General features: G+C 45.3%; 1 protein-coding gene across 1 annotated transcript in view; it reads right to left on the bottom strand.

The window, feature by feature from the left end:
- Window positions 1-7,002, bottom strand: part of PLCD1 (phospholipase C delta 1) — a 56,261-nt gene extending 49,259 nt beyond the window's left edge. The window contains exon 1 of the mRNA XM_054273478.1: window positions 6,932-7,002. Within this exon, the coding sequence (XP_054129453.1) occupies window positions 6,932-6,965 (34 nt within the window). The 5' untranslated portion in view covers window positions 6,966-7,002. The remainder of the gene's footprint in view (window positions 1-6,931) is intronic.
- Window positions 7,003-14,619: the final 7,617 nt, after the last annotated feature.

Consider the following 14,619-nt stretch of genomic DNA (forward strand, 5'->3'; position numbering starts at 1 on the left):
TTTGAAGGAAGCCCTACCAGCCCTCACAGAGCACTGGGTTGTTTGATCAGCACAAGGACAGGGTCAGAGCCATTAATCACTGCCATACACCACAGGTGAGAGACTCTCAGGGGACAAGACACAGCCATTGCATGGCCTTGAACAGCAGTACATCTAATAACTCTTTATTTACACACAGCCATTGCAGATCACAGACTGCAAAGGAGAATAAAGGCAGTTTCTGGATGGGACACTGCTGAACATGTTAGCCAGATTGTCAGTGGGTGTTTGGGAAACACCTCCAGCCTTTCTGGGCCCCCTGCACAGACAGGGGCTGGATTTGGAGGTGTAATCTCCATAGCACTCCCCTGGGAGCTGGGGGCTTTGTTTTGCCCTGGCAAGGAGGCGAGCAGCATGACGTAATGGCTAGATGATATTTATTAGCTATCAGTCTCTGAGCACATCCCATATTTCACATTGTGCACTTTGGAGAGGCCTGATCTAATTAAAGGAGTGGGGAAGTCTCCTGTAATTGCCTTAGCAAAACAATTTGCTTCTATGCACCAGCTCTCCTGTCCAGCAGCAACCAGCATCCCATAGGGATTGATCTGGGAACACATAGAGCCCCTGTGCTTCACTTTCTCATTAATTCCTAATTGCATTGCCAGTGACAGCTCTGCTCAGAGCTTTCCTTGCCCTTGGAGAGCATTTTACTGCACTGAGCCCTGAAGTTTGCTCACACACTAAGCACAGGGTCAGCATGCAATGAGTTTCGCGACATCTCCAGAACAGCAATGTGCAAGTTCTGCTGTTGTGAAGACTTCAGAGATGCAAAGCAGTTCAAATCACTTTGTTTTTAAAATGAAGATGAGATTATCGGGACAGAAATTCCCTGCTCTGGGAAATGACTGAGCTGGATTTATTGTGGTCTTGAGGTCATTTAAAGACAATGTCACAACTCACAGAAGAAGCCTGATGGGCAAGGATGACATGGGTGTTGATGTTACACCATGCTGCTGTCACACTCCTGCATGGGAGGAAGTGATTCCTGTAAATGGCTCGTGGAAAGATTCTTCAAGCCTTATTCACTGCAGGTAACTGCACCTCAGTGGGTCGTGCAGTTTTACCCATGTTACCAATCCCAATTAAATAAATGGCCCTGGTCACATGAGTGAAGTTATCCACGTCCCCATGCCCAGGATTTGCTGTGCTCATCTCCCTATTGATTCCAGCTGGATTACTCACAGAGCAAATGGAAATCAATGGGAATGAGGATGGCAGAACAGTCCCAAAGTTAGCAAAGGGTTTGAGTGATGTGAATATCCAGGAAAGTGAATATTCAGGAAACAGGCACTTGCAGATGGAGTGGCTGCAGTGTCTGGTAGGAAATGGGCTGTGTGAGAACACTACAGTCCACAGGCTGCTCTTCAGATGATTTTCCAAAATTAATTAATCTCCATCACATCCTTTCACATGGGAGCTAAGGAAGCACTATTACCACTTCACACTGGGGGAAGCAGGTTGGCTTTTGTGTTCTTTATTAGGGCTGCACTTGTTCTCTCACCACCATCATATTTAGGCAACACCAAAAGTGATGCAACCCTAATTCTGATAACAGTCTCTTTAGGGCACATTGACAAAAATGACATGACAAAAGTCAGCTGCTGATTTGCCCAGACTTGTAATAATTTAGAATAAAAATACCTTTGCTGGTGATGACCTCACCATTTCCCCATCACATCATGCACATGATGCAAATTAGAACTAGTAATGCCTATGGGAACTACATATCAAATAATAAATGTCATGTTCAGGGGAGATTTTCCCTTTAAAGAGGTTAAAGGCTGTGTCTTGTCCTGTATTTGTTACCAAGAGGAGAAAAAAATGGTCCATTTTACATGATGTCATTCTTCTTACTAAAGAATGTGACAGAAAGCTGCCTTCCACATCTGCAGGGTCCCTGTCCTTCCCTCATTCTTCACTTCATCCATGCCCTGACAAATTCCACCTGCAGAACCCTCTTTCCTCCTTCTCCTCCAGGACACCACTCACTGCTCTCAGCTTCTTCTCCCCAGTGACCCCTCACATGCTCTGGGAACCAAGCCTTGCTGTTTGCACAGCTTCTCACCTCCAGCAAAAAAAATGCCTGTGGATCCTCTACACCAGCACTTTCCCTCTTTCTCCCTGTGGGGAAATGGGGATCAGGGAGTGGGGGCTGAGTCCAGATGCATCCCTGGGCAAGGATGTTGCTGCTGGCTCCCACCGGGTGCCTCTGCAGAGCATGTGGTATGTACCAAGTTCCACCTTGTGGTCACACTGAGAACGGGATTCTCCAGCAGCAAACCTCACACTGGCTTTTCTGGCTCTCTCCCTTTGAGTGCTGAGAGGTCCTGCTGAGCTGGGGCAGAAACCATACACATTAAACCTTAAATTTCATACAGGAGGAGTTCTCCCAAGTCTTGCTGTCCTCCAGATCACTGCCTTAAGCCTCCCCCTGCCTGCAGTCTGGGCAGGAGCTGTGGGATGGGATCAGCACTGCCCAGCATTTCTCAGCCCCACTTTGTACCCTTTGGCTGTCTCACTTTGTCTCTACAGTCCCTGGGAGGAGAATGGTCCCACCTCCATCTCTGACAAGTCCATGCAGCCCATCTTTCCCCAAAACAGGGTTCCCAGTTCAGAAACAAACCAACTTCATGAGGCAAGAGAAAGAGTATTAATGTGGTTATATCACAGTGCCCACTGGGAAGGGCTGCAAGGCCATCACCCAGGCCATGCCATCTGCCAGCTTGCTGTGGATCAAACCAGGCTGGGGAATGTGCTGGAAATTAAACAGTGCAGAGCCCTGGCCCTGCTTGGTGTAAACAAAGCCAGGCTGCCTGCTCAGACATTTCACAGACAGACAAATCTTGACCTTTATTAATGAAAACCTTCATACATCTTCCTGCCAGTCCAGGTCCCTCCCAGGGAGCTTGGATCAGTGCAGGGAACAGGCTGTGACCCATCAAAAGCTGCTGCCCCGAGCTCTTGACGAAATCCAGGTAAAACAGAACACCCAGCTAAAACTGGAAACCCAAAACCAGACTGAAGGTTTGGTTTGCTGCTTCCACTGGTCCCTTCATCACAGTGCACAGAGAGATTTGGCTGCAAAGAAAGTGTGAAAATAATACTGGCTTGCAATAAATTACAGCTTTTCCAGTAGCTGGTGTGGAAATAAAATAATTGAAAAGAAGGATATCAACTTGATGGATAGGACCAGGACCAGCAGGCAGGAGCACTCAAGCAGCTCAGCTGCCCAACTCCCAGGTCACATTTCTGGGAGCATGCAGATGAAGATGTTCTCTTCATAAACCCAAAGTCAGTTGTAGGTGGGTCCCAACCTCATTTTTTAAAGGCCACTTAAAAGCTTTTCCTCCACATCTTCTTCAGGAGCTGAAATTTCTTCCATAGACAAAACAAATACAGGTCATTCTCAACATTCTGTATCAGGGCAAAATTTGTGCAATAATTAAATTGCACAACTGAATTATGCAAAACTAGGGAATTTTTTTTCCCCTAAGAGATTTATCTGGAATTTCTATAACTCTAGCCAAAACCAGCCATTAAGACTTGTGTGGGCTTTAAAAGGCACCATGGTACAGGGCTTTAAAAGCTACCATGTGAGGGAAAGCCTGAGGTGTGAGAATTTCCCCACACACAGTGTTTAGGCTGGCTCATTTAAGGTGTGGAAGTATTTCAGTTTAGAAGAAACTGTGTCAAAATCTTTTCCTGCACAAAGAAAAAAAGAAACTTCTGTGTCTGACCAAGGTCTGCAGCCTTCTGGTCTGGTGGCTTGGCTGGTGAGGACTGAGCCCTTCCACCCACTCAGAGACACATGGCTGAGGGTCAGTGTGCAGGATTTAATTATCTACAGTGCCAACAAGGGGCCAGGAGAAGAGATTGTTTGTGTAGGATACAATCCTCCTGCCTAGATCCCTATAAACCTAAAATTTCTTAAGATACTGGTGCTGACCCAGCTGAATCCCACCCTGTGTGATCACCAAGTGTTTATCTGCAGCTTTCCTTCCAAAATACCTTTTTAAATTGATGTCCCTGTACAAGAATCTCTACTTTGCTCACAAATTATTGGTAACTTTGGCTCCCAGTGCCTATCCAGGCAGCTGAGTTGCCATTCCTACACAAACCATCTCTTCCCCACACACCTCTCTCTCCTGCTTTTCTTGTGGTTGGCTGAATCCTTTCATCTCTGCTACCTGCAGCACTTTTCCAAGTGGCTGCATTTCCCTCTTCTTTCTTTCTTTCTCATTTCCCCATTAAAATCTATTTTTCCTCAAGCATCCTCTGGCCCTGTCTTAGCTACTTTTGGGCCTGATGGGGCTTTAGACACTGGCAGCAATCTCAGAACCAACTGTGGGATTTAGTTTTACTAAAAGACATTGCTCAGATGGAAAATTTAGCAGCTTTTGTGCCAAAATAGAAATGACCCAGAGTGAATTTTACTTGTCCTGTCTGAGAAAGGGACATGTTGTTCAAATGTAATGGGATGTGCCAGTATCCCAGATTCCCCTGGACTATGGGGAACTGTGGCTCTCAAAACTCCCATGTGGTGGATCAAGCACAGCCTGCATCAAAGATCAAAGGTGTGTGCTGGGAGCATTTTGTTCCTAGGAAAGGAGATCAAAGTCACCAAGTGCTCCAGAGCAGATCCCAGCTGACCCCAAGCTGTGTAACCTCCTGGCTTGAAGTGCAGAAGGAGCCTCCTCAGTGCTCACAAGGGCAGGTGGAGATGATTCATTTGGAAATTTCAATATAGATGTTAATCCTGAGGACTTTCTGGCAGAGCAAACAAGGAAATGGACTGTCTTGTAGGATTTTACAAGCTGATTCTCCCCCTGGACTGTGGCAGAGAGCATTCCTCTCACAATGTACACAGTGTCTTGGGTGAAAAGTCAGTGTATAAGAATAAGGCATAGTACAAATCAGCTATTTACAATCTATGAGCACAAGGGCTCCCAGTTCAGAAACAAACCAACTTCATGAGGCAAGAGAAAGAGTATTAATAGCCCACATTAGCTCTGACATGGAAAACACAGCTGTTGTTTTATGTGGGTGGTTTTTTTGGGCGGGGGGGGCAGGGGGAAGAGAGAACCTGAAAGAAAGGTTTCAACCTCAAGAAAGCTGAGTTTCAACACAGAGCCAGGGACAAAGCATATCCACAACTCGCAGTATCAGAAATTTCTGACAAACTACATAGCAAACTCTGCTCCACATATGAACAACTGCTCTTATCTAAGTAGTCTGGCATTTGCAGTGACCCTGGCATTTGTGTGTGTGTTACATGTCAAGGAATTTCAGTAAATACTTTCTAAAATTCTTGGCTCATTCAACACTTGTGTCTTTTTCTGCTTCAGACAAAATAATAGATTACCAGCCACTGAATTCTTCTTGGTTCCTAAACCCAGAGGACTAAATAATATTCACTGAAAAATAACCCACAGGCCAAAATGGGAAATGTTTTAACAGTTCCAGATGTGTTTCTTAGCTTTCTTTTCCCAGTGGCTGTATAATGAATGAGATACCTACAAAAAGTAGAACATTAACCTCTGGTTCACCCTCCTGTCAGATTTCTACCATCTGGGAAAATCAGAGTGAAGATTTCATCAGCCTGGGGGAATCTTTTCACATTTCTGCTGCTAACACTAAAATGATTATGTTCATGGGTAATCACTTATTGCTCTATTAGTTTATTTTTGTTTATAGCTTATCTGTAGTAAGAAAGCACCCATTTAATGAAATAGAAGAAATACTGGAGGCTTTTCCCATTTCTTGGGGATCAAAATATTCCATTTCAACCTGTAGCTGTCACAGCACTGAGGTGCTTCTGCTCCTCAGAGTAAGTAAAATACAATAAAGTGGTAAAAAAGTAATACATAAAGTCAGGTGAGTGAATAAGAGGGGATATTTTATTACCCTATCAGACAAACCTCCCAGGCTTGGCAGCAACAGAACCTTCTTAAATCTCACTTGTTGCAAGGGCAGAGAGAACTTCTTTTTTTAGAAACACTACTTATTTTGTACTTAATAATAATTTTTGCAATAATGTTTTTTAGAAAACACACTTATTTTGTGCTCATTTTGTACTTTTGTGCTCAGGGACAGCCCCTGAGCCCAGGTGTTCAACCTGCAGCTGTCACAGCCCTGAGTTGTTTCTGCTCCTCAAAGTAAAATACAATGAAGTGGTAAGAAAGTAATACATAAAGTCAGGTGAGGGAATAAGGGGGGATATTTTATTACCCTGTCTATCAGACAAGCCTCTCAGGCTTGGCACCAACAGAACCTTCCTAAATCTCACTTGTTGCAAGGGCAGACAGAACTTCTTTTTTTAGAAACATTACTTATTTTGTACTTAATAATAATTTTGCAATAATATTTTAGATAATAATTTTTTAGAAACACACTTATTTTGTATTTATTTTGTACTTTTGTGCTCGGGGACAGCCCCTCAGCCCAGGTGTTTATCCAGGCTCTGCCGGCTCCACCAGAGTTTATCCAGCAGAGCACCCATCCCGCTCTCAGTTTCCCATAAAGGGGAGGAGATCTGGATCCACTTTTCTGAACTTGCACATGCTTCCCCAGCCAAGACACCACAGATCACCAGAGAAAAATCACAGAATCACAGAATTTCTAGGTTGGAAGAGATCTTAAAGATCATCGAGTCCAACCCATGTTCTAACACCTCAACTAGATCCTGGCACCAAGTGCCACATCCAGTCTTTTTCTAAACACGTCGAGGGATGGTGACTCCACCACCTCTCTCTGCACCAGCGCTGAAATGCCCCATTACATCCAAACGAGAGAATGGGGAAGCGGAGAAGGGAGGAGAAGAGAGGAGGGAAAATAAAGTTCTAGGACAAGATAAGAGAGCTGAAACACAAGAAGGCTTGCCCAGACTTACTGTTGCAGGCGAGGAAAGTGCCATTGGATGCCATGGCTGCAGCGGGAGCCGCCAGCAGCAGCAGCAGGAGCAGCAGCGGGACAGGGGCAGCAGTGGTGCCCGGGGCTGGGGCAGCAGCCGTGCCCGGGACCGGGGCAGCAGCCGTGTCCGGGATCGGGGCTGGGGCAGCAGCGGTGCCCGGGATCGGGGCCGGGGCAGCAGCCGCGCCCGGGATCGGGGCTGGGGCAGCAGCGGTGCCCGGGATCGGGGCCGGGGCAGCAGCCGCGCCCGGGATCAGCGCTGCTGCGGGGCCGGAGCCGCCCGGCTGCCCCCGCTCCTCGCCGCAGCGGTGCCCGCCAGGGGAGGCAGCTCCCTCGGCAGGGGCAGCTCCGTGCCCGTGGCTGGAATCCCGTCCCGGCTGTGCCTCCTCATTTATCGCAGCCGCCGCCGCCGCCTGCCCCGCGCCCCGAGCGCGGCCGAGCGCTCCTGGCTCCTCCCTGCTCGGCTTTGGCGTCTCCGCCGCTGGCCCGGCCTCCTCCTGCCCCTGGAGCTTCCCGGCGATGCTGCTTTTCCTGTGGCTGCCGCGTTTTTCTGCTCTGAGTCCGTCCTCGGTGGTCCGCAAATCAAGGAAGGGGTCTTAAGGAGATGCCACAGGTCAGAGTTTAATTATTACCTATTATTTTAGGTAATAATTCTTTTCATAATTCTTTTCACAAGTTAAAAAGAAAACAAACTAAAAAAACCCAGTCAGAACTTGCCAGTGCAGAAATAGAAACTGTAACCACAAACGCTCACAAAGGCATGAGCTTAGGGCAGAAAAAAAAAGTTGAGCTTTGCATTTGAGACAGAGAGACAGAAAAAACTGCACTGTCCTGAGGCTTTTAGTGAGTGGAACTGATTTCTTCCACTCTGTTCCCTCCTCCTGAATTAGGTATCTTTGAAGGGTAGAAAGATGGTGATGGCAAGCAGGGAGAGGAAAAGGAAAGGAAGCCAGTGTGGGAAAACAAAGTTTCCCTCTACCTGAATGTTCTTAGTAATTGGTTTGTTATTGTTTATGTATGTTTCTGGTTATTTAGGTTAATCTGATGCAAATACTTGATGGAGTTATTGGCAGATTCAAAGCCCTCTCTCCTCAGCAGCTCCACTGACAACAGAGAAGTCTCTTCCTATGGTGACAGATCTAGAAAACATGTGTTGAAAAATACATTGGGACAAAACATGTGTTGAAAAATACTTTGAGTTTGTCCATCCCTGCCAGGAACTGGGCTGCTCCTCTGAGAGACCAGACCTTGCTCTCAGAGAGTTTTACAGTCCACAAATACAAGGCTGCTGCCACCACCCAAGGAAAACAGCCCTAATATAGCAAAACTCCTCATGTCAGGACAAAACTAACAAAGCCAGACAAGTGGAGCAATAAAAGAGCAGAGATTTCACCCCATGACTCCTCCCAAGTCCACTCTTCTACCTCACAGTCACCAGCTTGGCATGGGGAGGGCTCAGCTCCTGCTAGACACTTTCCAAAGGACCCAGGAAGGAACATTCCTGTTTCAAACCCACAGACATTGATTCAGATGGGGCAAACTGGGAGCTGCTGGCAGGCAGGACCAGAAAATTCCTGGTACAGCCCTAAAAGCTTCAAGGTAGAGGGATTTTGGGAGGATTTCACAGCCTGTCACCCTTTCAGCTGATAGGGAAGAGTTCTGGAGGGAGTGTACAGGAAGGCTGCTGGAGGAGCCAGCCAGACTGGAAACTCCAGTAAGGCTGAGGTGGTGAGGATATGATGGTTTTCACAAGAGAGGAAAAGGAGAGAAGGGCAGTTTGAAAGTGGTGACACAAAATGGCATTGTAGCAACTCCTTCCCTGTTCTCTGTGTCACACCCCATTGTGCCCTCACACTGCTTGGCACAAATCCATCCTTAGAGATGGACTGGTCAGTGTCCCTGTGCCCTCTGTGGCCAAGGGGGCAGGGTGAGAGAGCTCCATCACTTCCAGAAATGACATGGACCATCTGTGGTTAGAACATCTTCACAGAGCATGGGGTACAATGGCACCATCACTGTGCTGTGAACACAGCCATCATCACCTCAGGCTGGACAGGGTTTCACCAGGAAAACACAACTGAGCTTCTCTGCCATCATCCCTTGAGACTTGAAGATCATCCCCTGCATTTACCCTTCATGAGAGCCCACTGTATCTCCTTGTGCTACCTCCTTGCCATGCTGCCTTTTCCATGGTCACAGCTGAAGCAGAAGCTGGAACCATGGAATCACTAAGGGTGGAAAAGACCTCCCAATATCAAATTAACCATTAACCCAGTACCACCATGTTCACCACTAAACCATATCCCCAAGTGCCACATCCAAATGGTGCCTGTCAGGAGGTCTCACAAAACTTTGCTGTACTTTCCACTTTTTGCAATTCTATTTACTCTCCCTTAATAATTCTGTGCACATCCAGAAGCATCACCACTTAGACTGCTGGGAGCACCTGGGGACATTTCTGCCACCCTAAACTAAGTCATCACCATTTCTAAATCCTTGATGGGCTTGAGCTTTGTGTGTGCTCAGAGCAAGCCAGGCAGTAACAGACACTTCTTGCATTCAAGCCAGGCAGTCTTGCACTTCTTGCATTCATCAGCAAGTCCAGCAGTCCCCATCAGAGCACTGATATGCTGTAGCAGACACCCAGAATTGGAGATCCCACAGTCCAGGTCTCATCAAAGCTTTGTTTCAGAAGGTTGCAGTGCTTTGAGTTGTATTTCTGCATGTGCTTGAATTCCCTTTCCTTTGCATTGCTGAAAACAATATACATCCACAATAACAATGAAACCAAAGGGATGTGAGCTTCTGTGAGTTGCAGAAATACTACTAATAAAAATATTCTAAGAATAATATAGCAATTTAAGAATGTCATGTGAATCTGCATTTTTTCTTGTCCACACCATCACTACTGTGCTCACAGAGAAGCAAAGTCAAGGCTTTTCTAGGCCTGGAGATGGGCTGGGGGTTGGCACTGTCTTCCCAAAAGTACAAGGTCAGAGCTGTGATATTTCACTGAGGGACAAGGCCTAAAGCCAGGACACATCCTGACTATCCCCTTTGCTCTCCAGCCAGAGAGGTGAGGCTGGAAGGAGTTAAATGTCAGGCAGGCTGGGTGAGGAGCCTCTGTAACACACCCTCCAACACAGATGTCCATATGCAAAGGTGCCAAGATCATCAGCTGAACTGGAGCCCTGCAAAGTCAAGGAGCTCTCCCATTTCTCACACTCCTACACCCCTTTTCATTCTCTGTTTTGCACACACAGCCCAGCCCAGGCACCAAAGAGCAGTCACAGAGCTCAGAGGCAAAAATGTTTGCAGGGTTCAATTCCTCAGTGAACCACAAATCACAGCAAAACTAAAGCAAAGCAGTTTACCTGTCTCCACTCTGAAAGCATGACTCAAGTGTTGACTTAATTGCACACAGTGGAAGGAGCAGCTTTTCATCTCAGAGGAATGCTGCACCGCCCCAACACCGAGTGTTTCCAATGGAGAAGATGCCTCCTGGCTCCCTCTGCCCTTCAGAATCTCACACACACCCTCCTCACCCCACTGAAATGTTCCCAAGCACCTCTCCAAAGGATAACAGCAAAGGTCTTTGTTTGCTTTGCAGAAAGGACTAAGGATTCCTGCCATGGTTACACAGTGTGAGAAGCATTTGGGGGTTGTAGGGCCAGCAGGGAGCTTTGGCAGCCACGTGGGGCTGTTTTTGTCAGCAGGAGAATTAGAAAAACCAGCACAAAAGAAAATGTCATATTAGATAGAGTTCATGTCAATGCAGAAGTGGGACAGGAATTCTCAAACGCTTTACTTATGGTCTGGCTGTTCACTGAAATATGATTTTTATGTCTTTTCCCAGTCTGTTTACTGGTTTAGATGAGGTGTGCTACTATCCTCAGATCATCAGGTCTCTCTAAATCCTACTCTCATATAAATAGACTAACAGAATCACAGAGTAGTTTGGTTTGGAAGAGACCTTAAAGCTCATCTTGTTCCTGCCCCTAGTCATGGGCAGGGATACCTTCCACTAGTCTGAATAAATGAGTCCATAGTGGATAGACAGCAAAATATCAAATTGTCAATTGCCTTTTACATTTTGGGAACAGCCAGAACTCTCACCAAGGAGCCTGAACACCCCTGTGGAGGCAGCTCCAGTGCCCTGGTGACTCACCTGCCACAAAGGCAATCATTACTCTTTGGTTATCAGTACTGTCTTTCATTAGGTGGACATGGCTCTTGTTGCTAAAACTGCTCTGCCCATGCAAGACCTGGGGTTCCTAGGACTGATCCTGCCACTGAGTCTGCTCCACCCAATGTTTACCTGTCTGTACATTTTCCCAGCACTCCCAGTTTGCAGCAGCTGCAGGTCTCTCACTTGCAGGGAGCACATAGAAGATGTGGGGAAGAGCAGCCTCGTGGGTCTGCAGGAGCTAGTGGAGATCAGCACCTCTGCAAATCAGCTTCCCTTAGGAGATAAATTGAAAAAAGCTCATGAATGGGATTCATGACTGTAAGAACAGTGAGATGATTGGGTTTATGGACAAGTCACTGGACAGATTAATTCACTGTAGTTTATAAACTAAGCTGGAATGGAATTATCAGCAGTACCATGCAGCTCAGGGAATGGCAAGGGCAGGCAGATGTCTTGTTTATCACCATGCACTGCTGTGCCAAAGTACCTTCAGAGTAAATGATATTGATGTATACATCTGCATTTAAACCATTTATTGCAGCAGTTACTCCCATTTAGGAGAGCTCTACATGGCCACAGGAAAAGGAAGCAACAGATGCTGGGATGTGCAGAGCTAAACCTGCTGCTGGCAGAATCCTGTATGAGCCCCATTAAAATTAATGAGGTATTTCTGCTTGAGCAGAAGATAAATTTGACTTGCTAAGCCAGAAATACACCTACCTGACTTACTGTATCTCAAGTATCTAGAAGGGTTTTCCCTCCACTTAGACTAAGTAATCAAGAGCAGTTCTAACCACCAAATAAAGCAATAAAAGAATCAAAGGAGTCATTTATTACTGTATGGTCACAAGTAAAGACTTAGACAGTTGCCAGTTCAACAAGTCTCACATTGACTTCAGGTTAAAAAATTATAGGAAAATAGAATTAAAAGCACAATTATGCATAAGATTTACAAATTAAAGCCCTAGGTTCCTCTGCTTATTCCAAGGAGTTCATTATAACTCTTGGAATTTCAGTAGAAAGCAGACAGTTAAATAATTTTACATCAGTTTGCCAGTGCTTGGTATTTGGACATCTCTCCAATTTTGTCTTCAGACTAATTTTGTGCTGCAAGTTTTATTTCACATTTGTTTACCTCATTTCTCCCACTACAGAACAGATTTTATGAGTCTCTGAGAGTAATTGTTATGCATTTCCATGCTTTAACAAATGTAGGTTTAAGTAGACCCTCTTATGCTAAATTCCCTGGCTTTAAATATTTTGATTCTGGGAGAAGGAAAATGTCTTTACCAGAGAGTTGTACAGAAAAGTACATTTAGTCTAAAACACTTATAGGAAGACTTTTTGGGGGAAGGGAACCCCAGAGACTTCTTTTAAAGCTCTGAAAAGCTCATCTGTGAACAGTGAATGAGAAGCTCAAAGCAAACATGGTGCATTCACTTCATCAGCCCCTCAGTTCAGTGCATCAGTAAACACCACGGATCAGCCTCACAATGCTATCATTTATAACTGTGAGAATGAGCTTGTGAATCTGACCATTAACGTGAAGTTATTGTTGCATGAATGAGAAACAATAACCTAATTGGGGAAACTAATGATGTACTAGACTTGCTGCAATGAAAACATGACATGGAGTGATTATCTCTTGTTTGGAAAGAACAGCAGGAGATGGGCCCCAGGGTCCTGCCACTTTTATCCATTAATGGCTGATTCTGGTGTTTGACAGGATGAGAGGAAATGGCCTCAGGTTCCACTAGGGGAGGTTCAGATTAGATATTAGGAAAAAATCCTTCACTTAAAGGGTGGTGAGGCACTGGAGCAGACTCCCCAGGGAAGCTGTGCAATCAGCATTCCTGGAAGTGTTCAAAAGCCATGCGGATGTGCAGCAGGGGACAGGGACAGGGTTTAGGGGTGGACACAGTGTTGGGCTCAAGGATCTTGGAGGCTTTTCCACCCTTAGTGATTCTTTGATTCTCTGATCCCAGATCACACCTGAGCACAGAGCCCAAGCTCCACAGCCACTGATATCCAGGTCAGCAAACTGATTTCTGGCCTTTAAAGATCACAGTCCTTAGGCCAAACATCTGCTGTCAGGAATGCTTGACATGTGTCTCTTCTTTCTTGTACCATGGCCTCTTTCCAGCCCACAGCACTGGGGTATACAGGTTAAGTATAGGGGAGGGCTGATGATTAATGTCATAATGGCTCCTTTTAATATACTTCATCTGTCAGCTTAATTCCCTGCAACTGGGATAATCACAATAATTAGATGCAATTGTTCAGATCATTACCTAATTGCAGCTTTTTTCCCTGTAACCGGTTCATGTGACTTTTAAATGTGCAGAAAAGATGGAAAGTCTGAATTACACCTATATTATAGAAAATTCTATGAGATATAAGAATGCCCCACAAGTTTAAACTGCACATGAGGATCTTGTGATTGCAGAGCGTGCAATATGGTAATCAGGGATGTTACAAGTAATGCACTTTTATTTCTGATTCTAAACAGTTAAAACTATGCATGACATAAAAACACAGTGACATCAGACTTCCCTCCACCTCCATCTGAATAAGTCATACAGAATCAGAAAATGTTCTTGAGCTCCTAACATCTCCAGAGCAGATGCTTATGCAGAAGGTATGCAAGGAATTCCTGTGTCTCTCTGATCCTAATTGTCAGCCAGCATTTTTGGTGTTAATTTATAATCAGCCATGCTCTTTGAACAGCCAAACATGAGATGAAGAGAACGACACAAACTGAAACTTCATCCAAAAAAAACCAACAACCCAGAGTAGATGGCAATTTATTACTAGATTAATTTTTAGATTAAGATATTTCCTAAATTAATAAAAGGATGGACTTGAAAAATCTCATCAAGTGCATTCAAAAAGAGTATTCATCACCTCTGATTTAGCTTCTTAGTGGATCTAGTTTCCTTTCATAAGATGAAGGTTAGGAGCACAGTTCAATAAACTGTCACTGTAGAGAGAGGAGCCTTTGAAAAGGATGAAGCAGACCAAATTAAGATGCTGAAGTATCTCAAAATAGAGTGAATACCCTTCAGAGAGGTGGTGATTTAAGTCTGAGATCACACTCTATATCTTTCTTACAAAGGGAATAATGAACCTTTGCTTTAAGAGCAAAGTAGAACTCAAGTTTATATATAAAAGTACAACTGCCACTTCCAAAATCACACATTTCTACACCTGCTAGAGTGAAATGCAGCCTCATTCCTCTGGCCAGTGGTGTTGTTTGGGTTTTGGAAAAGAAAACACCGAGGGGATATCAGGATATAGAAAGAACCACACAAGTTGCCCACTGAGGAAGTATTTTATTGGCTTTTGGTGCCTCCTCATCAGTTTTGCAAGCCCGGTGCAGCCCAAGCAGAAAGGTTGAATGACTCATTTCCTTCCTGCTCCTGTTGTCAGGCACCTCAACCATTGGAGCCTTCCCACAGACACGTCCCCCCTCTGGCTGG

The sequence above is a fragment of the Melozone crissalis genome, unplaced genomic scaffold (genome assembly GCF_028551555.1).
Source record: "Melozone crissalis strain CALT ecotype California unplaced genomic scaffold, PUWL_Pcris_2 ptg000016l_1, whole genome shotgun sequence".
In the NCBI taxonomy this organism is placed as follows: Eukaryota; Metazoa; Chordata; class Aves; order Passeriformes; family Passerellidae; genus Melozone; species Melozone crissalis.